This window comes from Cercospora kikuchii, assembly GCF_019650295.1.
Source record: "Cercospora kikuchii DNA, contig_00004, whole genome shotgun sequence".
NCBI classification, from domain to species: domain Eukaryota; kingdom Fungi; phylum Ascomycota; class Dothideomycetes; order Mycosphaerellales; family Mycosphaerellaceae; genus Cercospora; species Cercospora kikuchii.
This window is the reverse complement of record NW_025408585.1, coordinates 577,915-601,856: the sequence shown is the minus strand read 5'-3', so window position 1 is coordinate 601,856 and position 23,942 is coordinate 577,915. Positions and strand designations below refer to the sequence as shown.

Here is a 23,942-nt window from a genome sequence, read left to right as displayed (position 1 = left end):
GGATGTGATGGCCTTCAGACTCATATTCATCTGACCAGGCCTCAGACTCCTCATGTAAAACTGAAGAGGAGCTGCCAAATGGTGGTCGATACGAGCTGCCAGAGGCCGGCTGTGCGGGCTTGGTACTCGCCGACGACCTGGAGCGGTGACCCGACCCGTCAGGTGTCAATGGTAACTCACCCGCGGACGACTCGTGGCTCTGATGCTTGCGTGTGCGAGATGATGCGACCGCCGCAGCAGGTGTCGGAGTTGGTGTGCCATCGTGAAGTCACTCGAGTGAGTCAGACGCACGTCACATGACAGTACTCACTTTGTTGCCGTTGTCGCTGGTTGATCTGTCATGCGTGAAATGGCTTTATTGATGTTCGGCGACAGGGGTTGGAGGGCGATTCTCTGGACCGTGGCCTGCGTGCCATTGGCGGCACTTCGCTGTGATGTCCGATCCATTAGATCGCGTGGTAGCGACAGTTTTGGGGGTTGGTTCGTGGAATGATTGTGTGATCGAAGACCCGCTGAATCCGGCCGAGAATCAAAGACGGGTGAAAGGGGAAGGAAAGACAGGAAGGGGAAAGGATGTTCTTGATGCAATATCGCAATTAGAAGGAAAGAGAAATGAAGGAAGCTGCTGTAAGCGCGGCTGTCACTCACATGCGGTCGCGGTTGCTGTGATCAATGTCGGAGGTGAAGCGCGAGTGGTCATCCCTCCGAAGATGCAGCCTTCAGTCCATGGGATGTCCAGTGGCCGAGAGTTCTCTTCCTTTGCTGAGGAGCGAATGTCGGAAGTGAGGCGCGAGTGGCCATCTCTGCGAAGCTGCAGCCTCCAGTCCATGGGACGAAGACAGATTCATGAGGGGCTGCGGGAGGATTGCAGCCGATAGTTGGTCGCGTCTGGTGCCGACATGTGCTGCTCGAACGCCTCATAGATAGTTACAAGCCACCACCATTTTTTACGAGAAGCTGCACTCCTTGTCTCTGGCCATCAACCCTGCCCTCGCCATAAGACCAATGATGAGGCCACTCTTATCGGCCTAGCTGACTGTTGCTGCTGAGGTGAATGTGATGGGGAGAGTGCTGTCGCCAACACAGAAAGGAATGAGATCGCTCCCCCCCCTCTCTCTGGCGATGCTCGCTCTATGCGTAGGTATGCTGGAAAGCCGGGTCAGAGGCGACCTCTTCCATCTTTGGGCGCCGCGTTGGATCCACATGGAATCAGCGAGCAATAGGCTTGCGCATAGGGCAGTCATTCTTGGTGAGCTCTGATCGAAGGGCTTCCAGCTGCTTCAACGCCTTCTGGCGTCTGGCTCTGAAATCGGCCACGCTGCTTGACCCTTGCGCAAACTGGTTGCCGTCCGTCGTCATGCCCTTCTCGTTGACTTGGACGAATGGTGAGTGAGACAAGTTCTTGTCGTCAAAAGGCTGCGTCAAGATCCACTTCCGCTCCTAGAGGCAGTGACAAGACACTCCGATCGCGAACACATCGGCTTGCCGGCCGTTATACCAGCCACAGACTGCGCCCATTTCCGGGGGGTGGTAAGCGGCAGTGCCCCACTTCAGAGTCGTTCTGAGTCGATCATTCGTCTCTGGTCCGCCGGTGGAGTTGCTGCGAGCCATATCGACATAAGACCGCGTTGTAGACTTTTCGCGAGTTCCCGGGTACGTTGCTTTCGACCAAGAGAGCGTTGCTCTCTTGGATATCTCTGTTGATAAAGCCCGCCTTGTGCATGGCGGCATTGGCAAGCACGTACTGATGCATTAGTACTTTCCTCTCCTCTTTGGTCATGGTCTGAACGACATCTGACTCCAACGTTCCGACGCCCCGAGGATGGACGAACAAGATCATTGTGCCCTTGTTGTCGCCGTGAAGTTCCATAGAGTCTTGAAGCACGGTGCGGTATGTCGTTGGATCCTTCATCTTCTCGAGGGCTTTGTAGATTGCAACCTCTCGCTTGCCTTTCTCGATTGGAACATGCTTGCCTACCAAAAGCGCGGGACTATCCTTGTCGGAGAGAATGTAAAGCTGTCAATCCTCTCCAAATCGTGTGGATATGGACACAGAACGTCAGGTCCATGTTGTGCGCGGGCGTCGCGCAGTGCGTTGCGCAGACTTTGGGTGAGCTCCCGCTCTCTAGCCTTAGCAAGTAGGGATGTCTGATATACCGACTGCACTAGTGTCCATGTGGTTCATGCGTTGGGCTTGTTGATGACCGGAGTCGTCTGCGAGGTCCCGATTACCAGATAGTCTTCGATGTTCCTTCAACACCACGGACAATGTTTGCTGCTCTAAGATTTGCATCGAGACTGCAAGTTCGAGCCCGGGCCCTTGAAGTAGCCTGAACGTCATCAGACACGGCTCAGAATGTGGTTTCCCTGCTTTTGTATCGCCGTATTCGTGTACGACAGCGTACGTCAAGTTCGGTATACGTTCCGTAGAACAGAAACATGGATATGTTTCTCCATGAGCGGTCCTGCCTCTGTTGTACGGAACGTGTTGCCCTTGAGTGTAATGGTTCCCTTGAGCTTTGTGATCTCGAGTTCGTATGTCTCAGCCTTTGGAGTCATAATGGGCTCGTGGCTCGAGCCTTGTCGTGTCGGTATGTGCGGAAGGGCAGGGCCAGCCTGTCGCCCGCGCTGTCGTTGTCGTTGTACAGCCATCTCTCCAGGCCCGATCGATAGCGTGTTACACCCTGTTAGTGTGTAATACCCTTGGTTTTGCACTGCTTTTCGACTGCTATTTGCTAACGCCCTGGTAAATTGCTGGTTTTGACGATCAAACAGTCTTCTCAAATGGACTAGAACTGTACACTCTATCGACCGCGCTTAGGGCGGTGGCTGTATGTTCACGAGCCGCCAACTTCCAGTGTCAGGCTACTCTGAGACATCCGCCAACTTACGGCCGCATTGGCCATATGCGAATATTTGATCTGGCATCGTCTAACACATTTCTAACAGGACCTTCTCTTGAATACCTGTAGCACCGTCTTCCCCTCCTACGCTCTTCGCTTTTACTAGAGCAGACCTACGCATCATGCTTGCTCCACGAATACTCCTTTTCGCTTTTACGCTCCAAGCCCTAGCTGCAGACCCCTTCTGCGACGATAGCAAAGTTTGTACACCGTGTCAATGTAATGCAGGGGGGCGTTGTGTATGTTGCGTTATCGAACTTGTCTTTCACAACTAATGTTCGATTTCTTCTAGGCAGGGTTCTGCCATACAGTACCTGGGAGCTCGGGTCCTAGTCCTTCGAGATTCTGCGACACGTCGGCCGATAATGGACGTTGCGGGTGTCCTAAAAGAAGGGATACTATGATGCGGCGTGGTGCATGCATGTCTACAGGAGGAGGCGGAGGGAAAGTGTCTCCAATAACGCCGTTGGATTGCATCTACGTAAGTCCCTTATGTTAGCTATACAGCTTGGTGCTAAAAGTCTTATAGTTTCGTGAAGCGGTTACCTGTGAGCGCGACTCGTATGGCGTGTGCGATTGGGACTACATACTGGAGGCGTGTTACCCTAAGCGCTGATGAAAGCTCAATGTTGAGGTATACAGACAGCTACTCCGACACTTCCTTGTTAGAGTATGCAACAATAGTCCGTTGCCTGTTCGCCGGGTTCCATTTTATCCTGTCTCTCCCAATTCTTCAACGGAAGTGAGATAAGGTCATGCTGTGTTGTTCGGCTTCTGCGAACGAGGACGGGAGGACGAAGCCGTTGACCGTCTGTCAGGCTTTAGGAAGCCGGGTATCTTGTATTGATCTTGAACATTGTTATCTGCGAGGTATCAACTGCCAGTTGTCGTGCGATAGATGTTCACTTCAGCTTACGACAATATTGCTGGTATGCGATGACGCGCTTCCGCGTTTTCGCCGCGACCGGCGGCTTGTTTTCTGCTCCTGAGAGCCTCATCTCACGGCTACCGTCACGGGACAGCGTCTCGCAGTTCACCTCGGTCGTGTTCGGTGCAAAAGCATAGTTCCATCAGGATTGTCTCTAGCTGCATGCATTCGACTCTCTGGAGCTCTGGCTCGAGCCGCATTGTCCAACGCGCCGCTCTTGCCACCGGACGCTCTGTAGGCTGGGCAAGTGCGCCGGCATTCTCAACAGCAGCTGTTGCGACAGCGGGCAGGAGGGACCCTGGCAGAACCCCACATTTCCACATGATGTCGCAGTCAAACAAAAGAATTCGCCAGCTCTCTGGTCACCTCCCACCTCCACAACAACGATACAGCAGCACACAATCGACTACCACCAACATGTCGAAGTATTCCGTACGGGCCGTGGGTGCCCCGCACACGCTCGAACACCGCATCTACATTGAAAAGGATGGCGTGCCAGTGTCGCCTTTCCACGACATCCCGCTCTATGCCAACGAGCAGCAGACCGTTCTCAACATGATCGTGGAGATCCCACGATGGACCAATGCCAAGCAAGAGGTGTGTAGCTCATTGTGGACATCAATTGATGGCGGCTTAGAGGCCCATTGGCACACATGAGGAGGGACTGACAAGAGAGTGCTTGTAGATCTCCAAGGACGAGGAGCTCAACCCAATCAAGCAGGACACCAAGAAGGGCAAGCTGCGATTTGTTCGCAACTGCTTTCCTCACAAGGGCTACCTGTGGAACTACGGTGCCTTCCCTCAGACCTGGGAAGACCCCAATGTCACCCACCCAGAGACCAAGCAGAAGGGCGACAACGACCCGCTCGATGTCTGCGAGATCGGTGAGCTGGTGGCCAAGCCTGGCGAGGTCAAGCAAGTCAAGGTCCTCGGTGTCATGGCTCTGCTCGACGAGGGCGAGACCGACTGGAAGATCATCGTCATCGACGTCAACGACCCTCTGGCACCCAAGCTGAACGACATTGAGGACGTGGAGCGCCACCTCCCAGGTCTCCTCCGTGCGACCAATGAGTGGTTCCGCATCTACAAGATCCCAGATGGCAAGCCAGAGAACCAATTCGCTTTCTCGGGCGAGTGCAAAAACAGGAAGTACGCGACGGAGGTCATCCGTGAGTGTGCTGAGGCCTGGGACAAGCTCATCACTGGCAAGACCCAGCCAGGTGACATCAACCTGTGAGTATCGTACGGAGAGAAGGATTGAGAGTAGCAGTTCTGACACTTCCGCAGCACCAACGTCTCCGTTCCGCAGAGCGCCAACCGTGTCGACCCCAGGTCGCTGAACATTCCAGCCGGCGAGAACAAGGCACCAGCACCAATTGACCCAAGCATTGACAAGTGGTTCTACATCTCTGGTGCCTCTGCTTAGATTCGCATAGCATGATGGCTGGCGTGGGAACTTCAGTCAAGGCTGATCGCGCCATGTGTATCAGGGACGATAAATCACGACTAAAAAGGGAAACGCATGCACGCAAAGACTGTAGAGGGACGTGAGGCTTCTATGAAAATACAGCAGACTCGACGTCGATAGAGCTGTAACTATGCTGCTAAATGCGGCTTGTGCATTGTACCACCCCGAATTTGTCCTCAGACGTTTCAATGCGTCTCGGAATATACGTCTTTGCGTATAGAATCCAGCCGCTCCATGCTGTTTGTAGTACATGTTTCTCGCTCGTCTATCAATCAAGACGCCTTGTTCATGCCGTGCTCGAAGCCTTTGATCCGGTTGCACTACTCCTGCACTGTCTGTCTCCTGCTGGCTCTTCTGTCATCATCCTTCCCTTCTCCCTAGTCCTCTCAGTTGATGAAGTTCACGCAGAAGAAGTGCAGAATCAAGCTGCCAAACACGAAGTCCGCGAACGCTCTGTTATGGGAAGTCTCACGTTAGCTCTTTCCTTACACGAACGAACTCGTGTCCCCCTATTTCGTTCCCATCTCTTCCTCTCAAAAACATCCGAACTTGCACAGAGGCAGGATCATGAATGGTATGACTGGCAAACTCACCTCTCATGGCTAATCCTCTCAAAATCCGCCTTGTTTTCTGGGTTCGTTTGGATGCGTAGACTGGCTGTGAGGACGAATTGACCGACTGTTGCGCCGAAGCCGGAGAGGAAGGCGTTGAAGGGCTGTGTGGGAGATATGTGTCAGCTACTGGTATCTTGCTTCCCGATGCCTTTCCATGCTCCTTCGCTATCACTAGATCGCTCGACGGAGCATGCTTCCACCTCTTTCCCTACGGCGTATAATGTCCGAGGGGTATGGGACCACACTCACGAAGTTTCCCGCCAACACACAGTACGCAAATTGCAAGACTCCAACAACGAGGAGGAATCCGAGGAAGGTGTCGATGAGTTTAACGCGTTGTGGTGTGTGGTTGTTGTAGTTGGACCAGATGTGTGTGATGATAGATTGGAAATCTTGGGCGCGGAGCGTCGAGGGCGCTGTGGATGTCGTTGAGGAGGAGGAAGCGGATTTGTTCTCAAAGGTTTTGGATGTGACGGTTCGGGGTTGTGTTGCGGATGTGGTTGCGCTGGAGGCGGGGATCGTCGCGGGCGTTGCGGATTTTTTGGGGGCCATTGTTGTGGATGAGGAGAAGGATATAGCGAAGGTTGTTGTCGCGGATCGTTTATGCGCGAGAAAGGCAGTGGGACGTTGGCAGTCGTGGTGATATGGATGAGACTCTTTCACATGTCGCTACGCCAAGACGTCTTACAAGCTGTCCTCTCAGCACAGCTCGAAGTTCGTCGTCTGGCGCTGAACCCTGGCAAACCTGGCTAAACCGCATCGGAACATCGGCACTTTACCCCAGACGAATGACGACGAACCGCGGCATAAGCTCTGTCTGGCCATTGATTGCGAGATCCATCTCCAGACAGCTCTCAGCTTCGAACATTCCACAACATCACAACTACCAATCTCACACTTGTTACTCACCTTTGTACCAACAACCACAACTTCTCATGTCAAGCACCAAACCCGCCGTCCCACCAACCCAAGCAACACAGTCCCAAAAGATGGTCCGTTTCGTTTCCCGAACCAGCTCACTCCCTCCTACTATAGAACTCCCCGACTAACACACCACCCCTCTCACAGTCCCTCTCCACCATCGCCCTCATCTTTGGTCTCCTGACTGCCGGCGGTGGAATCACCGGCTACGTCCGCACAGGCTCCATCCCCTCAGTCGCAGCCGGCTGCACTGTAGGCGCACTCTACCTCTTCGGCGGCTACAGACTCCAGAACCGTCAAGCGTACGGTATCGAGAGCGCATTACTGGCTAGCATCGTGTTGGCTGGGTCTTCGATCCCTCGCGCGATCAAAGGAGGTTTCAAGCCACTTCCAACAGGACTCTCGGTTATCGCAACGGTGGGATTGTTGGCTTTCGGGAACGGGTATGCGAACAAGAGCAAGACGCTGTAAGCAGATCAGATTGATGGATGTGAAAGAGAAGGAACGAGTGTATGACAGCAGGGAGACAACACAGAATATTTGGAAGATGGTCGATCTTCATCGGATCAATATCTTGAAGCTGTAGTGGTATTTGTAAACATCGCTTTCACGCTTCTTTCAGCCAATTACCGAACGTTGGGAATTGATCAGTGGCTCATCTACTCCAGATACGCCGCTCTCCAGTCTTTTGCTGTGCTCTGGAAGCAATACCGTTGGCGATCACACCATTACTTTGCATTCGCATTTGCAGCTTCCAAGGTCTTGTTCTTTTCTTCCTCGGCCTTCATCTCACGTACTTTCGCAAGGACGACCTATAACACATTAGTGACACGATCTGAGGAAAATTGATCATGGCCGCACTCACCTCTCGGAAAATCGCACTCTTCGCCAGCTTACTAAGGCTGCGCTTTCTCTGTGGATCACCACCAGGCACAGTCAGGCTTCCAGTACTATCTCCGCGCCCTCGCACTGCCTGATCTGCTGCCTCAAGGGGATCCGCGGGTATGTCCGCTTCATTTGGACCCTCTTCTTCTTCGTCCTCCTGCATCTTGAGGGCCTCGATGCGGTTGGCGAGTTTGACGAGCTCGATACCTCGCTTGAGCTTGGCAGTTGCCATGTATGCCTTGATTTCTGGCAGGATGTTGTGGTCGGTCGCACCCTTGCCAGCAATCCACGGGTCTGCCAATGCTTCCTTACTCGTCGCTCGCTCATGCGGATCAGGCTTGAGCAATCTGAGAATGAAAGTCTTGGCCTCCTTGGACACATCTTTCCAGTACCGGTCGTGGAAGACCACTCGCCCGTTCCGACATTCCTCGATCAGTTCCTGCAACGATTCTGATCGGAAAGGAGAATAACCGCAAAGCAGTGTGTAGGTGATGACTCCAAGTGACCACATATCGACCGGTTTGCTGTGGCCCCGCTTTAGCATGACCTCCGGTGCGGCATAGCCAAACGAGCCCGCCATTGTCTTCAGCACACCCTCCGGGCTATCCAAGTGCTTTGCGATACCAAAGTCGGCAAGCACGAGATCTGAATCGGGCTCGCGTGTCAGGTATAGCAGGTTTTCGGGCTTGAGATCGCGATGCACGACATCCTTTGAGTGCAGGTAATCGACAGCCTCCAGCACCTGCTTGATCGTTTGCGACGCATCCTTTTCTGTGAATTTGCCCTTGTCGCAAATGCGGTCGAACAGCTCACCACCAGTGGCTAGCTGTGTGACGATGTAGTATTTGTCCCTCGATTCGAACCAGTCGACGAATTTGACAATGTGTGGGTGTCGCAGCGTCTGCAGCATCTCCAGCTCATCGTACACCATCTGATCGTTCCCCTTGACATTCTTTTTCAAGATGATCTTGACAGCAACCTTCCCCGTAGGCCCATCGGCTTCTTTGACAATACCATAAGTGCCGGCGCCCAGCGTCCGGCCGAACTTGTATTTCGATTTGCGATCGTAGCTGTCTGGCTGGCCGTGCAGCTTGTTGAGCATGCCCTGGACTGTGGTTTGCAGAGTCAGCTTGGGTTTCAATGGTATGGCTCGTCTGAGGGAGCCGAGTTTGGACCGCTTCATCGTATACCACCATGTCGTGAGGACTCAGGAGAGTCGCGATCATATGCAAACATGTTGGCCATAGGACTGCGGGTATGATGTCGTAGGTGAAACGCAGGTACAGGTTCAAGGATGTATCAGGGCCGCAACGGGGTTTGAGGTGGTCAGACGATCGCAGGCAGAAATGAACAGCATCGGAAAGTGCGAGATGGATGAGGTTGCCGGCCGAAATACGTACATGCCATGATGTTCTGCACGAGCGGCAGTCAGGCCGCTGCTCCTGCTGCAGAGGGTGGTGGCTCGATCGTGCCCGATTGCGAAAGGCTGCAAATGTGCTCGGTTTCAGACGTCGACGTCTCTTGCTGTATGGCGTTTCAATGGCTCGGGGCGCGAAGTCTGGAGGAAGAGGAAGAAGTGCGAGAGTACGCGCCGCGATGTGTTTCTATTTTGGTGGCCTGAGGGCGACACAGTGAGCGAAAGGGAGGACTGATCTCCAAGAGCGCACGAGGCGGTGCACTCCAGGCTAGGATGCTCAGCCCCACGTTCATCAGACGTGAGGCAGAAGACGCCCAGACAAGCAAGAGAAGTTTAAAGGGCTGTTCCGATGCACAATTACGTGGCCGCCGATAGGACACTCTACGAGTGCGACTCCTTTCGCCTGTGCACACATTCTCCGAGCTGCATTCGCCGTGACTGCCTCGCCGATATCACCACGTTGTCGCTTCTTGTTTGCTGCCTCCGAGCCAGGGTCTTTCTTCTGGCTCCGCCGGTCGCGTCGCCTGCCCCACCTGCCGCGTTGGCTCAGGCGAGCTCACATGCAACTTTCCACTATTCTGCATCTCGCGTTCTCGACTAGCTTTAATTCCTGCAATCACGCGTGTGGCCTCACAGCTGCGCTGTATACTCGACAAGCATCTGCAGTGCGACTCGAACAGTCAGCATACGCTTAGAAGAGCCCTGAAGCTTTGTCGCTCCGCATCGCCATCCGAGCATCCTGACCACGAAAGCGTCGAAACCATCGAATTGCACTGTCTCCACCTGAAGGCATCACAGTAATCATGGCTGGCATGATGGCCAAGCGCCTGGGAAAAGAGTTGGCAAAGCTGCAGCGGGAGACACCGAAAGGCATCACAATAGTATCGGCCGATGACTTCAAAGAATGGACGATGGATATCCAGGTGCTGGGCAATCCGATGTACAATCCGGAAGAGAAATATCGCATCAAAATAACATATCCAAATGCATACCCGATCGAGCCTCCCGAGGTTGTCTTCATGCAACTGTCAGATCCCGCGCGGAGGATACCCATGCATCCACACATTTACAGCAACGGCATCATATGCTTAGATCTGCTAGACAAGCAAGGATGGAGCCCTGTGCAGAACGTCGAGTCGATATGCTTGAGTCTGCAGAGTATGCTAGATTCGAACACGAAGAATGAGAGTAAGTGGTCTCGAGTCAGAAAATGGGCAACCGCGTGCTGACCGCTATTTCAGGACCGCCCGGAGACGATGACTTTGTCAGACAAAATCGCGCACGACCTCGAGACATTCGCTTCTTATATCATGATGCAACGGTCTAGGAGGCTTTCGACACCTGGCAAGCTACAAACTCACCAATTTTGGACATCCCGCTTGCGAGAGTTGTGCGCTGTGCACGAGAGTTGCTTGATTGGGCATTGCCACTGCAGGCACCTTGATGATCGCGACTCGCCCCTTCCGGATAGTCGTGATATCACTTCAGGATATAACGAATGACGACCAACTGGACATGATCGCAAATTAGAAGAAATGCGAATTGGGATGAAAGACCTAGCATCACTCGTAGAGGAAGAGAGTGGTTACAATACGGCGTTCATTCTGTCCCGTGATAGAGCGACTGGATATGATCATTTGCATTATCGGGCGTTTCGAAGGGTTGAATCAGCAGAGCGTGCACTTTTGTCATATGAACGGGTCTTGAGATGAACATGAACATGCCATTATTTCGGCGCCGTAGACCGAAGAAGCTGAAGGTGGACCTCGGTCCGCTGATCGACGTCGCATGGTCGACAAGCCGCAGCATCCCATCCACATTTCCCACCTTGTCTCCATCTGACAGACAATGGCGTCAATATGTCTGTCCTCACGCCCGCGTCGAAGGTAGCTGGATCTTGAAACGAGACAATGGGAAGGATCTAACATCCCAACAGAAGGCGCTAGCCAACCTGCGTGCTTTCATCCCACCGCCCACGAATTACTATCGATGTCCACTGAAGAGAAGAGCCGCAGTGCTCATTCTGCTTTTCGCAGATAAGCGAGGCGATCTTCGGGTGGTGCTTACGATCCGAAGCTCTGGCCTGAAGAACTGTACATGGCCATCCTGCCCTTCTTTGGGTCTCCTCCATGGTACTAACCTCACGATACAGATGCCGGCCAAGCAGCACTCCCAGGCGGAAAGGCCGACACCCTAGCCGAAACACCCTTCCAAACCGCCCGTCGCGAAGCCTTCGAAGAAATCGGTCTCCCAGAAAAAGATGAAGACCTTCCACCAGGGTACACAGTCGAACACCTCACCGAGCTGCCCACCAATCTCGCCATGACCGAACTCGGCGTACGGCCTTGCGTAGCATACCTCAAAACCCCACCTCCGAGCGAGAAGAATAAGAACCCCGACGCAGCGAGAGATATCCTACCGAAACTCGACGCAAGAGAAGTCGCGGCAGTTTTCACCGCTAATTTCCGGAATTTCCTCTATGAGAAGGATTTGGACGAGCGGGATCGAGAGGAGTTTGGGGATGGGGAGTGGTATAAAGGGAGTTGGCATAGTTGGCATGAAAGTGCGTGGAGAATGCATCAGTTTTTTGTGCCCGTGAGGAGAGGGGAGGTGTTTCTCGCGAAGAGACCGGAGAGTTATACGGCTGCGAGATCACCTGAGGAGAAGAAGAAGCAAACCCAACAGGAACCTGCCACACCATCTTCGACAACTTCGTCATCTTCAGGAAGCAAAGATCCCGCAACGAGTAAAGACTCTCGAAGCACATTACAACCTCCTCTCCCTCGGAAATTTTATACGACGACGACGAATCCGCTGGAACAGCAGTCTCGATATCGAGTGTTTGGAATGACGGCGAGGATTATGGTTGATGCGGCGAGGGTGGCGTATGGACAGGAGCCGGAATATGAACATAATAGTCATTTTGGGGACGAGGATATGATTGCGAAGTTGATGAGTATTGGGAGGTTGAGTGCGATCAAGAAGGATGGGGAGGTTCTGACGAGGGAGGTTATGAGGGAGGCGGGGAAGGTGAAGATTTGAGTGCAATCAGGTAGAGGCTTGAGTGATACGAGAGATATGACTATGAATGTGATGATGTGAGATATGAGGTTTCAGTTTTGAGGCAGCGTTCATTGCTTACCAGCCTCTGTCCTCTACGGGCTTCGTGAATTGTAGTCTCTTCTTATCGCAGGGTTCGAGCACCTCCTCCAGAACCGGACGGAAATACTTCTCGATGTTGTGTCCGAATTTCATGGCGAATGCATATTCGGCATACGCTGGGAAGAATCCGCTCCGCTCCCAGTCAACGATTCCCGTGATCTTTCCATCTTTCACAATAATGTTGCGCGGAGTCAGATCGCAATGTGTCAGTACGAATTTATTACTGTTTTGTGAGCCAAGCCGCTCCTTTTGAAGCCAACGAGCCCATTGTTTGCGTTGCAAGCCCCAAAGCCCGACAGGAATTCTGGCGAGGCACCAGTCGTCAAAGGTTTGCTCGTCCCTGAAGGGACCGAAATGTGTTGTTGCAAGGCGATTGTAAATATTATATGTTGGGGTGCAGGGCAGTCGTCCGATGGTCTCTGAGGTACAAGCTCGCATACATGCTAGTTGTTGGCGAAATTGTACTTTGATATCTTGCTGAGTCGGCTTATCAAGACTTTCCCACAGATCTGACAGGCGCGTACCAGGCACTCTCTCACTCACCATAGCTACTGCTATAGGTTTGTCTGGACAAGTGGTAACAATGTCGTACACTCCGAGGACTTTCGGAGCTTGTACGCCATGTGTTGCAGCGTAGTGCATCATGGCAGCTTCCGAGCGATTGTCGTCGTAGTCATTGCCGTCGGGCGGTAACATGAGTTTGATTGCGAGATTGCGGCCTGAATTGGTGATGTGCTCGATTACGCGTCTGCCGAAGTACTCGTAGATTTCGCTGGCTTCTGGTATTAGAGCATCGGGGTAGTCCATGTGCTTCAGAGTTCGTTGGAGTGTTTACTGTGAGCTTTCGTCTTGCTTGATGTGGTCCGGCAAGGCCTCTCCTGGACGGTCGGGAGACGAAGCTGCCATCTTCCAGGCGTTCCTTGTGTGCTCATTGCGTTGCTAGAGTATGTGTTCAGCTGGTTGGCCGACTCCTTCTGATCTGGTTATATCTATGTGAGCACCATCAGCAATACCACGTATTGGATCTGGTGTTTGTGTCTGCGTGCTCTGCGAACACAAGCTGCACGCGCGGACCGAATACGAACATATATACGACCACGGCGAGCTGAACGACCAGGATGGGTCGATGCCGCTAACATGCAGGTACGTGGTTGCGAGATGCTAACCCTGCTGAGCAGTGGAGGTCTGAGCTCATCGCCGCCGCTCCCATGATAGAAACATGATCTCTAAGTTAGCGCGTGGCCAAGAATGACGATGGCGTTGGACGAAGACTTGTCGCCGCGTGGGCGCGGATGAGTAAGTAGGGCAGCGGACCAGAAAAGTGTTTGCTAAAAAGAGGCCGCCGTCTGCGACTCATCATCACTGTCTTGTGTGCGCCGCACTCTCATCGCCAGCCTTGTTGTTCAGCTCGCAAAGCGCTTCGCTGCCACTTGGTTGACCCCTCCTCCAGCGCTTCGCTTCATCGCGCCTGCCCCAGCGAGCTCCCATCCAGTCGACAGTCTACGCTAGGAAGAAACATCTGACTACTGACGTACGCTGCACGTCCGGACACGGGTGTACGAGGCACACGAGCTCGTGATAAGTAAGCAGAGCCTGTGGTTCTAGAAGGAACCGCTTCATCATGGCCTATAATCGCGGTTACAATCCGGATGCCTTGCCTGCGTAAGTACATTACTTGATCTCATATCTTGTTTTCATCCTTCTCGCTACCCCGCCTGGTACACGACATTCGACTGACGAGGACATTCGACTGGGACAGACACGCAGAGCCCGAACAAGCTGCGCAGATGCTGAACAACGGAGCGCCCCCGCGACGAGATCCTCCGGGATCTAACACGAACTACAACAAGCCTGTGCCACCTGCACCTACACCGGCGCAGAATCTGAGGCCTCAGCAGGATGATCGCTATGGACGACAGAGTCCTGCGGCAGGCGGCTACAGGGATCCCCAACCTCCAGGCGCATACGGCTCTTCGAACCCACCACCACCTCAGAACCAGGGCTACAATGATTATGGGAGAGGAAACTCGCCGCGATACGATCAGTACAATCAGCAGTCAAGGTACAGTGGGCAAGGACAGCAGGGCGGATATGGATCGGCTCCTCCACAACAAGGATACGGTCAGGCGCCTCCGCCGCCGCGGAGTAGCTCGACTACATATGGAGGCATCACTTCGCCTCCACCAGCGAGCTATGGACAAGGACCTCCGCCTCAAGGCTATCACAACAGGCCAGCAATTCCGGAGCATCAGCGGCCGCCGACAGTCGCGCCACCACGGGACGGAAATGATCGAGACGCACTTTGGCCGTTGTTTCTGCAAGTGGACAGGAACAGGACTGGCCAGCTTTCTGAAGCTGAGCTCTCAAGCGCATTGGTCAATGGAGACTACACAGCATTCGATTCTCATACGGTCAAGATGATGATCCGCATGTTCGACACCGACAGAAGCGGGACGATCAACTTCGACGAATTCTGCGGCCTATGGGGATTCCTATCAGCATGGCGAGGACTCTTCGATCGATTTGACGTTGATCGCTCTGGAAACATCTCCCTGCACGAGTTTGAGGATGCGCTGGTCGCCTTTGGGTACAGGCTATCGCCACAATTTGTCCAGCTGTTGTTCAGCACCTACGCAAAGTCGAGCAGAGGCCGAGGCGACGAACGTGAGCGTACTCGTACGTTATCATTTGATCTCTTCGTACAAGCGTGCATCAGTTTGAAGAGAATGACGGATGTCTTCAAGAAGTACGACTCTGACCGGGATGGGTATATCACTTTGAGCTTCGAGGAGTTCTTAACAGGTGCGCAAAGCCTCTTCTTATTCAATTCGATCTCGCCGCAGACGGACACTGGCCTGTATTGAGGAGTCGCATGCTGACGGCTATGGAAGAAATTTTGAAGCAACGTTGAAAAGGTCCAAGTGAAGTCTCACATGGTCGAGAGGAAGGCACGCCCAACACAGAAGTCTTGGCACAACCACTTCCGCAAGCACAAACACGAGCATTTCAGGCGACGGACAGTGCCCCAGTCTCGTACACGTGCCACATCACGCGTGACTGCCTGTCAAGCATCTGTCGATGGAGCACATCAGGCACGCGCCTATGGAGTGTGAAAGGGTAAAACAAGCATGGCCCGTGAAAGCATGGTACGGAGGAGACGCGATCGATACCCATGATTTATGCAGCATTTTGTTATGAGCCCTACGATATATATGTGGACAGCCAGTTCTGTAAATGATGCTTTCCAGCCTGAGTGGGCTCAAAGTCGATGGACCAGGGCATTTTGTCTCAGACAAATCACTGCCGCGCACTTCTGGCCATGGCCAAGTGACGGAGCAGAGAATATCCAATGTCTCCGGAGAAAGACGTGCTTTCTGGTGCGTGCTGGCGCATGTGCTTTCAAGGGGATCTGAAACCATTCGGAGCGGATGCCACGAATTTTAGCAGGAAGGCTCGTGAAGCTTGGCGCAAATTTCATTCTTGGGCGTTTGTGCCTGCATCAATGAGCCGACTTGCTACTTCTTTGGTACAACATCCGGCTTCTGCATCTTACAAACACATTCCATAAACAGACATGGCATACGACAGTCCCCGACTCTACGTCGGCAATTTGCCTTACTCTGCGCAGCGTGAGGACATCGAGAAGCTCTTCGCCGACAATAACTTCGAAATGTGTGTTTAAGAACAGTGCTACTTATTTGACTGTGACTGACGGGACTCGCAGCACGAAAGTTGACATTTCCATCGATTCGTTCTCCGGGCGCAATCCAAGCTATTGTTTCGTGGAGTTCCGAAGTCAAGAAGATGCCGAAAGAGCGATGAGCAGCCTTCAAGGCATCGATCTTCTCGGCAGACCTATTCGCATCAACCCCAAGACTGAGCGCCGATCTAACCCGAATGGTGAGAGAACGCCAAACAGGGCTTTCGAACAACGCGGATGGCGCCCACGTGAAGGCCAAACCAGTAACGTCAATGGAAGCTCGTACTCCACAGATCGCTGGAACCGCAACGACAACAACCCTCAGTTGCAGTCGCAAGGAGAGGACCCGAAACGCGTCTATGTTGGTGGTTTGCCACAATTGCCAGATCAGCAATCTGTTGAGGCGGAGATCAGATCGCTCTTCGCAGAGTACGAGGTCCAAGCCATCAGCAAACTCATTTCACCTCACTCTATTAACGGAAATGATACTGGCTCATCGAACTACTGCTTTGTGGATCTCGCCACACCGGAGCAAGCAGCTGATGCAGTCAAGTGTCTCAATGGCAGACCCACACCTCACGATGGCACTTACCGCGTTAGTCCTGCGAAGGGCAAGAGGAGCACTGGACCTGTAGATCGGGAGCCACAGCCGCCGCCTCCTGCATCCACCAGAGTCTTCATCTCTGGTCTTCCAGCAATCGAGTCTCAAGCAGAACTCGACAACCAGATTCGTGAACTCTTCGCTGGACTAGACATCAAGGAAGTCAGCAAACTCATCGTTCCTCACGAGTCCAAACAAATCGAATCCGGGAACCACCACTACTGCTTCGCAACATTCGAGAGACAGGAGGAAGCAGAGCGTGCGGTGGAAGCCATGAACGGATCACCTACGCCAAATGGTGGTACCTATGTCATCAAGTTCGCAAGGGAGAGACCAGCTGGTGGATTCTCGCAAGGAGAGAGATTCGGTGGCGGCTACCAGCCACGGTTTCAGCAGAGAGAAGGACAGGACTCGCCAAGGAGGTTCCAGCAACAGCGGGAGCAAGGACCGCAGCCGACCAGGGACTTTGGTGGAAACTGGAGGAGAAAGGACTAAGTTCGCATTTGCCTTCGTTTTGCGCAGAAGACATACTGCTGCGTGGCAAGAGACATGACTTACAAGCAATTGTGTTCGGAGATTGCTCTAGTCATTCACTTGCAAAACAAAAAGCAGGTCCAGATTTTCGAGAAATTGGGAAAGTCGAGCATTAGCGAAATAGCTTCATCTGTTCTTTTCCCGCAGCTTCCTTGCTTGCAGCAGCCGGAAGAAAAAAGATACCCATTCGTAGCAGAATCGAGATCGCGTCAAACGCTCCCCAGCCAGCTTCTCGCTAGCACACAACGCAACCTTTCCTCAGTTCCCCTTCTTCAACCTTCCCTCCACGATTCTCCCTCCCAGCCTCTTCTTCAATCTGCCAAACATGTCCAACCCCATGAAAACGCTCAATGCCAAATAGGGCACATACAATTTCCCCAACTCCACTTTCTCCGCGGCGCTATGTCCATTCCAGCTCAGGAAATCCGCCACGCACGTCGCCGTCGTGATAGCGGTTTGCATCGCATATACGAGCAAATGCAACGGTACCAAAGGATCATCCCGAACCAATGCGCCTACCGCCCAGACGGAAAGTGGCACGTGGTAGAGGAGTTCCATCCAAGCGTAGAGCGTGAACCAAGCTGGCGGGGAGACGAAGAACTGGTCACGGTAGGTGGCGATGTACCAGGTCCGGAGTTGGGTCATGAATGAAGGGATGATGTGGGTTGGGTAGAGGGGATAGATGTCTACGACTGTTTCGAAGGAAAGGTATGCGTTAGTAGGTAAGGGATTTTATGAGGCGCTTGGGATGAGAGATTCTTCTGGCTCGCTTACTGAAGACGATTGGGATGTGGATCAAGAAGAAAGTGAGATAGAGTATATCTTTCTTGCGGGATGAAAGTGGCGCCATCTTGTGCTTTGAAGCTCCTGAGTGATTTCTTGTCTGCGGTGGAAGGAGATTTCTTCTGTCGGCGTTCTGTGAGACTTCCGTTCCAGTATGCAATCGGATGGCACTCTTGTCGTGTGCTCACGCAACATGCGAAAGATCAGAAGTGAGATGGATGTTGCGGAAACGAGACCAGGTTATCACATTTGGCTTGGCGGAGGTCCATGCAGCGAGGCTTGCTTCACGGCGGGCATACATTTGTCCTGCGATCAGGACTGGACTTCGAAAGTCATCATGGGGCTCTCATGCTTCGCACACTGAGAACCCATATACCGAGAACGATAAGAATATGGTCTGCAAAATACATCGTTACAATCCACAGTTGTCAGAGCAAAGGACAACTGCGATGCTTGAAGACCGGATGTCGGCCCGGTACCCTAGCCTGCTCAGGCCCTGCCAAGCCTGGCGATTAGATAGTGAAATCTTTCTGCGTCTGGCAGTCTCGTCCACCGCCGTGCCTTGCCACGCCGCCGTCAACCACCACTCCTCCATTCGAACACCGCCACGATGAAGACGACATGGAAGGATATCGCGCCGGTGCCGACGTCGCAGGAGTTCCTGGACATCGTCCTGTCCCGAACACAGCGACGACTGCCGACACAAATTCGTGCCGGCTTCAAAATCACTCGTATTAGAGCTTTCTACATGCGAAAGGTCAAATACACAGCAGAGACCTTCTCCGAGAAACTGTCAGCTATCCTCGACGGTTTCCCACGCCTCGCAGACATCCACCCATTCCACAAAGATCTGCTCAATACCCTCTACGACGCCGACCATTTCCGAATTGCGCTTGGCCAGTTGAACACCGCGAAAGGCTTGATCGAGACTGTGTCACGAGACTATGTCCGCCTGCTCAAATATGGACAATCGCTGTACCAATGCAAACAGCTCAAGCGTGCGGCGTTGGGTCGCATGGCTACGATTTGCAAGAGACTGAAGGATCCTTTGGTATACCTCGAGCAAGTGCGACAGCATCTTGGCCGTTTGCCCAGCATCGACCCCAACACACGCACACTGCTCATTTGCGGCTACCCAAATGTCGGCAAATCAAGTTTCCTCAAGAACATCTCTCGTGCAGATGTTGATGTGCAGCCCTATGCATTCACAACGAAGAGCTTGTTTGTGGGACATTTCGACTACAAGATGCTCCGTTTCCAGGCGATTGACACACCCGGTATTTTGGATCACCCACTTGAAGAGATGAACACAATCGAAATGCAAAGTATCACAGCTATTGCCCACTTGAGGAGCGCGATCATGTACTTCATGGATCTGAGCGAGCAGTGTGGTTACAGCGTGCATGCACAAATCGCACTCTTCGAGAGCATCAAGCCTCTCTTTGCGAACAAGCTTGTTTTCATCGTGATCAACAAGATCGACGTGATGAGGCCGGAAGACCTGGACGCGGAAACGCAAGAAAAGCTGCAAAACCTTGCTAAGAGTGCGAATGTGGAAATTCTGCAACTCTCATGCACTACGACCGAGGGCCTCATGAATGTGCGAAATGCTGCTTGCGACAGACTTCTCGCGGAGCGCAATGCACAGAAGCTGCAGGCTGGTACAAACACCGCAGGCGAGATCACTGGCCGCATGGGAGATGTTCTCAAGCGTATCCACGTCGCACAGCCACTCGGAGGCGTCAAGTGGGAGCCTTCGATTCCAGAGGCTGCTCTTCGCAAGATCAAATACGACAAGGACGACCCGAACAGAAAGAAGTTGATGCGCGAGATCGAAGAGGAGAATGGAGGCGCTGGAGTTTTCAACGTCAACCTCAGAGATCAATATCTTTTGGAAGATGACGAGTGGAAGAATGACAGGATTCCTGAAGTGCTCAACGGCAAGAACGTTTACGACTACTTTGATCCAGATATTGAGGAGAAGCTCAAGGCACTGGAGGATGAGGAGGAAGCACGAGAGGCCGACGGCGTATACGATGAAGATGAGGAGATTGAGGATGCCGAGGAGGCGGACATCGCGTTCAAGGCTGAGCTCATCCGAGAGAAGAGACAGCTGATCCGCAACGAGAACAAGATGCGCAAGAGCTTGAAGAACAGAGCTGTGATACCTCGATCAAAGAAAGCAGTCGACATGGAGAAGATGGATGCTGCGCTACAAAATGCTGGGTACGATACTTCAGCAATCCAAGAACGTGCTCGCGCGGCTTCCAGACCTCGTGGCAGGAGTCGGGCGCCTACAGAAGATGCTTCAATGGCTGGTGGAGACGATGCTATGGAGCTCGACGAGACGCCTCGACAACGCCTGGCTCGCAGCTTGTCAGTGGCCAGAGTCCGCAGTCAGAGCAGAGTAAACAGGAGAGAAGACGGTGTCACGAACGAGACCTCAAGGACGAATGCAGAGCGCATGGCTAAACTGGGTCAGAAGAAGATGAACCGCATGGCGAGACAAGGTGAAGCCGATCGCCACACAACTGCCAGCAAGAGCAAGTGGTTGTTGGCTGGTAAGCGTGGTATGGGCAGCACTCGGTCTCGTTAATTCACTTGTGCGGTGCATTGCGAGCTGTATGGCGTTCACGGCGGCATGAATGGTACAAAAAGGTGTCTGGCGTTTCTGGCGTGTCGACAATGTCGCATTGTGCTTAGACAGGTCTGTCGAGTAAGAGTTGGCGTCCACGATACCATAGAACCCGGATAATCGAATGATGGATCATGTCTGAAGCGATTTTTTCTGTTGCTCTCTTACTGTCCGGCTTCTCCAGCTTCATGCATGTGGTCAAATCGCGTCGCTCTGGAGCAATATGTCAGTACCTGTTGAGCCGGGCCAGCAGTATAATGGAAGACTGAAGGTGAACGCGGAAAACTTTGCACAAAATAAAATCTTTTGGTCTTCATGTAATCTCTACATCAGCGTCAAACAGAATTAACGCTCGCGCGCACAGCGCCACAAAACGCCTGGTATGTTGTGACATATGTACACACCCGTGCCGCTGTCATCTCCCCTCAGACCAACTTGACTACCTGTCAACCTCACCAAACACAAGATCCATTGTACCGATAATCGCCACAGCGTCAGCGAGCAAGTGCCCTCTGCTGACCTGGTCAAAGCATGCCAAGTGTGCAAATCCGGGCGCGCGAATCTTGCATCGGTATGGTCGCTCACTTCCATCACTGACAACGAAGACACCCATCTCACCCTTTGGTGCCTCAATGGCGGAATATGTTTCGCCAGGAGGCACAGTGTAACCCTTGCTGTAAAGCAAAAAGTGGTGGATAAGTGCCTCCATGTTCTCCTTCATGGCGGCACGCGGGGGAGGCGCGATCTTGTAATCTTCAACCTTGATCGGACCGGCTGGCATCTTGTTCAAACATTGGTGGATAATGCGAAGTGATTGTCGGAACTCCTCCATGCGGCACAGATAGCGGTCATAGCAGTCTCCGTTCACACCGACTGGGACGTCGAATTCTACTTGATCATATGCGTCGTATGGTTGCGACTTTCGGATATCCCACGGAACACCAGATCCACGAAGCATGACACCAGAGAAGGACATCTCGAGGGCATCCTTGGCGTTTACGACACCGACACCCTTCGTTCGGCCGATCCAGATACGGTTGTCTGTCAACATCTCCTCGGTCTCATCGATACGATCGCCGAACTGTGTGGCCCATTGATAGATATCGTCGAGGAGGCCGACGGGCAGATCTTGCGAAACACCACCAGGTCGGACATATGCGGCGTGGAGACGGGCACCAGAAACACGTTCGTAGAATTCCTGCACATTGTCAGCTCAGCCCTCATTTACATATGACTATGCCACGCCTCACCATGAGCTTTTCACGCTCCTCGAAACCCCACAAGAAAGGCGTCAAAGCACCAACATCCATAGCGTGTGAAAGAACAGACATCAAGTGGTTCAAGATGCGGGTGATCTCAGCAAACAAGGTCCTTATCCACTTCGCTCGCTCGGGAATCTCGATGTTCAGGAGCTTCTCCACGGCCAGCGAAAAGCATTGCTCGTTGGTCATCATGGAAACGTAGTCCAGACGATCAAAGTATGGAAGTGCTTGCAGATATGTCTTATACTCAATCAATTTCTCCGTGCCACGATGTAGCAGACCGACGTGCGGGTCTGCGCGAATAATCTCTTCTCCATTGAGCTCGAGAATCAATCGCAGCACACCGTGAGCAGCAGGATGTTGAGGTCCGAAATTGACCGTGTAGTGGCGGATCTTGCGCTCGTCCGGGCTCTTCGCATCGTCGCTGGGGAGGTTGTCGTACTGCCCTGAGCCGAAAGACGCTGGGTCTGCGGCCACCAGGCGAGTGGCGTTGGGGTTTGCTGCCTCGTGCGGCGTCGCATATCGTCGTGCGGGAGTGGTGGAAAGAGCTCGCAGGGAGGAGCGCGGCGCGGCGTGTGTTGGGGCCCAGGCAGCCCGTCGGGCGCCATTGGCCATCAGCCGGGTGAGAGAGGCTGCCATGGTGTCTGGTGGGCAATGGCAGACACGCAGCAAAGGGCGGAGCGGAGAGTGCTAGACGTGCTGGCTGCGGTGGCCAATACCTGCCCGTCCAAATGTCATTGACGATGAGGAAGCTGCGACCTGCAAGGTCCGAGCCGCTCGCTTGCTGCCGAAGATCCCTGCTTATCGACTGGTGCAGAGCCAGCAGCTTCGACAACATTTTTTGAGGGACGCCTTTGCTTTGCGACACATGCGCTGACATTGCGAATCACTCACTCTTGCACCATGCCGTCGTGGGCGCCTCTAACCAAGGAGCAGCTGGAGCAGCGGCGCATCGTCAATGTCAACGCCGAGACTGTGTCCAACGTTGCGTCGACCGACGTTCCTGGGCACTATGGACCCGCGCAGGACGATACATGGAATCTCGAACGATTTCGACAAAATCTTCAGATCCAATTTCACCACAACAGACAGTTCGACTCGGCTTTCTCGCTCGTCGGTGTAGACGCCAGCATCGCCAATGCTTTCCGGCGAATTCTGCTTGCAGAACTTCCTACTCTCGCCATCGAGGATGTCTACATGTTCGACAACACGAGTATCATTCAAGATGAGGTCCTGGCACATCGAATGGGTCTAATTCCTCTGAAGGGCGGCAAAGAGGGCTTGCGGTGGATGCATTGGTTCAAGAAGACACCACCCGAGAGCGACCATGCTGCGTATGCCCAGTTTATGGCCGAGCAAGAAGAGGAAGGCGCAGATCGATCAGCGAGCACACCTTCAGATTACAATACTGTTGTCTTGACATTGAACGTTGAGTGCCGGTGGAAGACTATGGAGGAGGATGGAGTGGACGGGAAAAAGCTGGCGAGAGACGGGTCCACCGATCCGACGGAGAAGTACGTGAACAGCAACGTCTATGCGCATCAGATTCAGTTCGAGCCGCAAGGAGTTCGACAACCAGAACTCTTTTCTGGCGAGAATGCCATTCGACCGGTGAACCCAGACATTCTGATTGCGAAGCTGCGACCTGGGCAGAGAATCAACATGAGGATGCACTGCGTGAAAGGAATTGGTGCAGATCACGCCAAATTCTCACCAGTGGCAACTGCGTCGTATCGATTGCTGCCGGACATCAAGATCACAAAACCGATCCTTGGCGCTGATGCAAAGGCATTCCAGAAGTGCTTTCCAAAGGGCGTCATTGGAGTTGAGGACGATGCAGAGACTGGCCAGAAGAAGGCCGTCGTGAAGAACGCATTCAAAGATACCGTCAGCAGGGAATGCTTGAGATATGACGAGTTCAAAGATAAAGTGAAGCTCGGGCGCATACGCGACCACTTCATCTTCAGCATCGAAAGCTCCGGACAATTCGACAGCGATGAGTTGTTCATTGATAGCATCAGGCTACTGAAACAAAAAGCCCTCACTTTCAAGAAGCATCTCGAAGCCGTCGAGGAGGGACGATAAAGAGGATCCAAAAGTTGTACTATGATTGAATTGAAGCATAGCGG

At 53.1% G+C, this 23,942-nt stretch overlaps 14 protein-coding genes across 16 annotated transcripts; 8 read left to right on the top strand and 6 right to left on the bottom strand.

Annotated features, from left to right (window-relative positions):
* Window positions 1–1,440: 1,440 nt before the first annotated feature.
* Window positions 1,441–2,559, bottom strand: CKM354_000645900 (uncharacterized protein; the record flags this gene model as incomplete). 2 transcript variants are annotated; one of them, XM_044801778.1, is made up of 3 exons in its annotated part: window positions 1,441–1,561; window positions 1,746–2,017; window positions 2,422–2,559. In XM_044801778.1, the coding sequence occupies 3 exons, from the start codon at window positions 2,557–2,559 to the stop codon at window positions 1,441–1,443; spliced, it is 531 nt and encodes a 176-aa protein (XP_044657713.1). The 2 variants fall into 2 exon arrangements, with proteins under 2 accessions (XP_044657713.1, XP_044657714.1); XM_044801779.1 differs by lacking the exon at window positions 1,441–1,561 and having other exon boundaries at window positions 1,571–2,017.
* Window positions 2,560–3,993: 1,434 nt separating this feature from the next.
* CKM354_000645800 lies at window positions 3,994–5,257 on the top strand (the record flags this gene model as incomplete). 2 transcript variants are annotated; one of them, XM_044801776.1, is made up of 3 exons in its annotated part: window positions 3,994–4,428; window positions 4,517–5,064; window positions 5,119–5,257. In XM_044801776.1, 3 exons carry the CDS (start codon window positions 3,994–3,996, stop codon window positions 5,255–5,257), a joined length of 1,122 nt encoding a protein of 373 aa, XP_044657711.1. The 2 variants fall into 2 exon arrangements, with proteins under 2 accessions (XP_044657711.1, XP_044657712.1); XM_044801777.1 differs by having other exon boundaries at window positions 4,249–4,428.
* Window positions 5,258–5,685: 428 nt separating this feature from the next.
* Window positions 5,686–6,465, bottom strand: CKM354_000645700 (dolichyl-diphosphooligosaccharide-protein glycotransferase; the record flags this gene model as incomplete). Its single annotated transcript, XM_044801775.1, has 3 exons — window positions 5,686–5,752; window positions 5,893–6,014; window positions 6,163–6,465. The coding sequence occupies 3 exons, from the start codon at window positions 6,463–6,465 to the stop codon at window positions 5,686–5,688; spliced, it is 492 nt and encodes a 163-aa protein (XP_044657710.1).
* A 383-nt stretch (window positions 6,466–6,848) lies between these two features.
* CKM354_000645600 (uncharacterized protein) lies at window positions 6,849–7,305 on the top strand (the record flags this gene model as incomplete). The annotated part of the gene is made up of 2 exons (XM_044801774.1): window positions 6,849–6,905; window positions 6,982–7,305. The coding sequence occupies 2 exons, from the start codon at window positions 6,849–6,851 to the stop codon at window positions 7,303–7,305; spliced, it is 381 nt and encodes a 126-aa protein (XP_044657709.1).
* A 257-nt stretch (window positions 7,306–7,562) lies between these two features.
* On the bottom strand, window positions 7,563–8,821 carry CKM354_000645500 (calmodulin-dependent protein kinase CMK2; the record flags this gene model as incomplete). The annotated part of the gene is made up of 2 exons (XM_044801773.1): window positions 7,563–7,646; window positions 7,700–8,821. 2 exons carry the CDS (start codon window positions 8,819–8,821, stop codon window positions 7,563–7,565), a joined length of 1,206 nt encoding a protein of 401 aa, XP_044657708.1.
* Window positions 8,822–9,939: 1,118 nt separating this feature from the next.
* CKM354_000645400 (uncharacterized protein) lies at window positions 9,940–10,463 on the top strand (the record flags this gene model as incomplete). The annotated part of the gene is made up of 2 exons (XM_044801772.1): window positions 9,940–10,324; window positions 10,378–10,463. 2 exons carry the CDS (start codon window positions 9,940–9,942, stop codon window positions 10,461–10,463), a joined length of 471 nt encoding a protein of 156 aa, XP_044657707.1.
* Window positions 10,464–10,995: 532 nt separating this feature from the next.
* CKM354_000645300 (8-oxo-dGTP diphosphatase) lies at window positions 10,996–12,178 on the top strand (the record flags this gene model as incomplete). Its single annotated transcript, XM_044801771.1, has 3 exons — window positions 10,996–11,022; window positions 11,073–11,229; window positions 11,289–12,178. 3 exons carry the CDS (start codon window positions 10,996–10,998, stop codon window positions 12,176–12,178), a joined length of 1,074 nt encoding a protein of 357 aa, XP_044657706.1.
* A 96-nt stretch (window positions 12,179–12,274) lies between these two features.
* Window positions 12,275–13,105, bottom strand: CKM354_000645200 (uncharacterized protein; the record flags this gene model as incomplete). Its single annotated transcript, XM_044801770.1, has 1 exon — window positions 12,275–13,105. One exon carries the CDS (start codon window positions 13,103–13,105, stop codon window positions 12,275–12,277), a length of 831 nt encoding a protein of 276 aa, XP_044657705.1.
* Window positions 13,106–13,919: 814 nt separating this feature from the next.
* CKM354_000645100 (uncharacterized protein) lies at window positions 13,920–15,162 on the top strand (the record flags this gene model as incomplete). The annotated part of the gene is made up of 2 exons (XM_044801769.1): window positions 13,920–13,960; window positions 14,058–15,162. 2 exons carry the CDS (start codon window positions 13,920–13,922, stop codon window positions 15,160–15,162), a joined length of 1,146 nt encoding a protein of 381 aa, XP_044657704.1.
* Window positions 15,163–15,872: 710 nt separating this feature from the next.
* On the top strand, window positions 15,873–17,094 carry CKM354_000645000 (uncharacterized protein; the record flags this gene model as incomplete). Its single annotated transcript, XM_044801768.1, has 2 exons — window positions 15,873–15,970; window positions 16,023–17,094. The coding sequence occupies 2 exons, from the start codon at window positions 15,873–15,875 to the stop codon at window positions 17,092–17,094; spliced, it is 1,170 nt and encodes a 389-aa protein (XP_044657703.1).
* Window positions 17,095–17,391: 297 nt separating this feature from the next.
* On the bottom strand, window positions 17,392–17,983 carry CKM354_000644900 (uncharacterized protein; the record flags this gene model as incomplete). Its single annotated transcript, XM_044801767.1, has 2 exons — window positions 17,392–17,825; window positions 17,908–17,983. 2 exons carry the CDS (start codon window positions 17,981–17,983, stop codon window positions 17,392–17,394), a joined length of 510 nt encoding a protein of 169 aa, XP_044657702.1.
* Window positions 17,984–18,526: 543 nt separating this feature from the next.
* Window positions 18,527–20,512, top strand: CKM354_000644800 (uncharacterized protein; the record flags this gene model as incomplete). The annotated part of the gene is made up of 1 exon (XM_044801766.1): window positions 18,527–20,512. One exon carries the CDS (start codon window positions 18,527–18,529, stop codon window positions 20,510–20,512), a length of 1,986 nt encoding a protein of 661 aa, XP_044657701.1.
* Window positions 20,513–20,990: 478 nt separating this feature from the next.
* On the bottom strand, window positions 20,991–22,452 carry CKM354_000644700 (uncharacterized protein; the record flags this gene model as incomplete). Its single annotated transcript, XM_044801765.1, has 2 exons — window positions 20,991–21,749; window positions 21,802–22,452. The coding sequence occupies 2 exons, from the start codon at window positions 22,450–22,452 to the stop codon at window positions 20,991–20,993; spliced, it is 1,410 nt and encodes a 469-aa protein (XP_044657700.1).
* Window positions 22,453–22,716: 264 nt separating this feature from the next.
* On the top strand, window positions 22,717–23,898 carry CKM354_000644600 (DNA-directed RNA polymerase core subunit RPC40; the record flags this gene model as incomplete). The annotated part of the gene is made up of 1 exon (XM_044801764.1): window positions 22,717–23,898. The coding sequence occupies one exon, from the start codon at window positions 22,717–22,719 to the stop codon at window positions 23,896–23,898; it is 1,182 nt and encodes a 393-aa protein (XP_044657699.1).
* Between the last annotated feature and the right edge of the window lie 44 nt (window positions 23,899–23,942).